Source organism: Cynocephalus volans, chromosome 8 (assembly GCF_027409185.1).
Source record: "Cynocephalus volans isolate mCynVol1 chromosome 8, mCynVol1.pri, whole genome shotgun sequence".
NCBI classification, from domain to species: Eukaryota; Metazoa; Chordata; class Mammalia; order Dermoptera; family Cynocephalidae; genus Cynocephalus; species Cynocephalus volans.
Window position 1 is genome coordinate 140137747 of NC_084467.1, and position 3432 is coordinate 140141178.

The 3432-nt window shown below is 40.9% G+C and overlaps 1 protein-coding gene across 1 annotated transcript; it reads right to left on the bottom strand.

Annotated features, from left to right (window-relative positions):
• Positions 1–976: 976 nt before the first annotated feature.
• On the bottom strand, positions 977–2565 carry LOC134384405 (small ribosomal subunit protein eS7-like). The gene is made up of 2 exons (XM_063105926.1): positions 2511–2565; positions 977–1610 (listed from the first exon to the last, which is right to left on the bottom strand). The coding sequence occupies exons 1-2, from the start codon at positions 2563–2565 to the stop codon at positions 1003–1005; spliced, it is 663 nt and encodes a 220-aa protein (XP_062961996.1). The 3' UTR covers positions 977–1002.
• Between the last annotated feature and the right edge of the window lie 867 nt (positions 2566–3432).

Consider the following 3432-nt stretch of genomic DNA (forward strand, 5'->3'; position numbering starts at 1 on the left):
TAAATTTGAATGTGAATTGCTGTACCTTTGAAGAATAGCTATATCATTAATCTGTAATCAGACACTGACATATTCATTTGTTCAAGAGACCAGCTGTTGGTAGGGCAATTTTCATAAAATTAAAAATCAATGTTATAACCATATGCAGCATTTGATTTTATGCAGAGGGGAATTAGTAATAAAACTAGAATGCAATACTTCATAAACCAATGACGTTCATGTAACCTTAACCCTTTACACAAATAAACCTGAAATTAAAAACGTTTTATACTTAGAAATGTTTTTTTTCATCTTCCACTATATGTCCTGAATGTTCTTTATGTTTTATAGAAAAGTAGCATCAGAAAAATATAACTGCAAAGATAAAAATGAGCTAAAATAAATATGTACTTTGTATGAGTACCTGTGCCTAGATTCAGCAATAATTTATAAGTAAAGTTCCCCATTATGGGACATTTCATGATGAGGAGGTAATATAATAACCCTAATACAAATTGGCTTTTGATCCAAAATACTTAATAAATCTAATAATTCGAATATATATAATATTTCTTTTTATTCATATAATTTATCCATACTAAAGTATTTAAATAAAAACATTCATTTAGGAATAGTAATTATTTTGATCAAAAGAGTTAACAACAGGTGACAAATTATGTATAATATATTCACATAGAAAATAAACACAAATAATACATATTATGGTTTGAATTGTACCCCACCAAAAGTTTAATGTGTAGGAGGCTTGGTCTCCAAAATGACAGTGTTAAGAGTGTGGGAAATCTTCTTATGGTACTTGAAAGGTGGGGCCTTGAAGAGTTGGTGAGATTATAGGAACATGGCAAAGTGATGATCAGGGGCGTGGTTCCGAGGACCTTAAAAGGAGAGCACACGAAGTGCCTCTTTCACCTTTCTCCATCTGCCATTTTGCAATGTGATATCTTGCATCACTTTTTTTTTTTTTTTTTTTACCATGAATATATTTTATTTACTCATTTTTGTTTACAACTGAAACTCTGGAAATTCAAAATTAGCATCCTTGCCCGTGAGCTTCTTATAGACACCAGAAAAAGTTTCAACCTTGTGTTCCACATTGTTCTGCTGTGCTTTGTCCAAGTGCACCTTTATGAGCCGGCTGCCATCTAGTTTCACACGGATTCTCTTGACCACAATTTCACTCGGGAAGACCAAATCCTCAAGGATCGCATCGTGCACAGCTGTCAGCGTGCGGCTCCTGGGACGCTTTTGCTTATTTTTTGTACGGCTTTTTCGAGTTGGCTTCGGCAGAATTCTCCTCTGAGCAATAAAGACAACGTGCTTCCCACTGAACTTTTTCTCCAATTCGCGTACTAGCCGGACTTGGATTTTCTGGAAGGATTTCAGTTGAGGAACCGGAACAACGATTATGGTAGCTTTCCGACCACCACCAACTTCAATTTCCTTGGCCGCGGTGATGTTCAGCTCCCGCAGCTGAGCCTTCAGGTCCGAGTTCATCTCCAGCTCCAGTAGCGCCTGGGAGATGCCGGACTCGAACTCCTCCGGCTTCTCGCCGTTGGGCTTCACGATTTTGGCGCTCGAGCTGAACACGGCTTCTCCTTGTTGAGCGCCGGCTTAGGAAGAGACATATCTTGCATCACTTAAATCACCACCAAAGAAAACTCTCAGCAGATATGTGCTTTTGTCTTTGGACATCAATTTTCTTTCTAAATCACCTAGTTTCAGGTATATATGTTATAAGCAACAGAAATGGACTAATACAGAAAATTGGTACCAGGGAAATGGGATGTTGCTTAAAACAAATACTTGAAAATGTGGAAGCAGCTTTCGAACCAGGTATTGAGGAGAGGCTGGAAGAATTTGGAGGAGCAGTCTAGAAAAAGCCTAGCTTGTGAGAGTTTGAGAGACAAGAAAACAAGGGAAAGTTTGGAACTTCTTAGAAACGGATTAAATGGTGGTAACCAGAATGCTGATAGGAATATAGACAGTAAAGGCCATTCTCAGATGTAAATTAGAAGGGACTTATTGGAAACTGGGTCAAAGATCACCCTTGCTATGAACTGTCAAGGAACTTGGCTGCATTCTTTTTATGTCCAAGAGCTTTACTGAATGTGGAACTTCAAGATGCTGACCCAGGGTATTTAGTGGAAGAAATTTGTAAGCAGCAAAGCATTAAGGAAGCTGCATGTCTACTTGCAACAGCATTTGCTGAATTATGGCAGAAAAGGCATGACATAAGGCCAGAACATATAATTAAAAGGGAAACAGAGTGTAAAGATTTAGAAAATATGCAGCCTGTCCATGTGACAGAGAAGCAGAGAGCATTTTCAGGAGACAAATACACTGGTGCTAAGAAGATTAGTACAAAAGAAAGGGATTATCAAGAGAAGGGGGGAAAGGCCCTGAAGGCATTGCAGAAGCCTCTGGGGCCAACTCTCCTATTATAGGCTCAGAGGCCTGGGAAGACAGAATGGTCTTGGGAACAGGCCCAAGGCACCACTGCCCAGAGCCACCTTGGGAGGCTTCTCCCCGCACCAACATCACAGCTTCTCTGGCTTCTCTACCCATGGCTAAATGGCCCTATGTATGGCTATACCTGCAGCTTTGGAAGCACCAGAAGCCTTGGCAGTGTCCACATGGTGTTAGGTCTGCAGACCTGCAAAAAGCCAGAGCTCTGAAGGCTTGAGAGCCTGCACTCTGATTTTAAAGGATATATGGAAAAGCCTGGGTACCCTGGAAGAGATCTGTCACAGGGGCAGAGTCATCACATAGATCCTTCCCTACAGCAATGCCAAGCAGAAACATGGGGTTGGAGATGCAGCAGAGAAACCCCATCAGCATCATGCTTAGTGGAGCCATGACATCTGGACTGTCACAGAGACCCCAGAATTGTAGAACTACCTGTGTGCAACCCCATTATGTGAGAGTTAAAGAATCACCTGAGACCAGGAAAACCACAGAGGCAGAGCTGCCTGAGGACTTGGAGACCCAACACCTGCACCAGCTTGCAAAAGATGTCACGTCAAACATGGAACGAAGGTACATGATTCACCAGCTTTGAGTTATAATGTCTGCCCTGCTGGGTTTCAGGGCTGTTCGGATGTGTTACACCTTTCTTTTGGCCTATCTCTCTCTTTTTGAGTGAGAATATGTACCCTATGTTTGTCCCACCATTGTATCTTGGAAATAGATAGCTTATATTGATTTCACAGTTGGGACTTTGGACTTTTGAGCTGAAACAAGACTTTGGGGACATTATGATTATATTTGTATGTGAAACAGACATGTGTTTTGGAGGATCAGGGGTGGAATATTATGGATTGAATTGCATCTCCCCAGAAGTTTAATGTGTTGGAGGCTTGGTCCCCACTGTGACTGTGTTAAGAGGGGAAAATTCTATTATAGTAATTGAAAGGTGGAGCCTTGAAGAGGTGA

Bases quoted from the DNA above. Each gene is read 5' to 3' on its own strand.
- LOC134384405 (XM_063105926.1), bottom strand. From the start codon at position 2,565: ATGGGTAGAGAAGCCAGAGAAGCTGTGATGTTGGTGCGGGGAGAAGCC. The intron at 1,611-2,510 runs GTGGCTCTGGGC...TCTCTTCCTAAG, and splicing joins GCGGGGAGAAGCCTCCCAAG to CCGGCGCTCAACAAGGAGAA.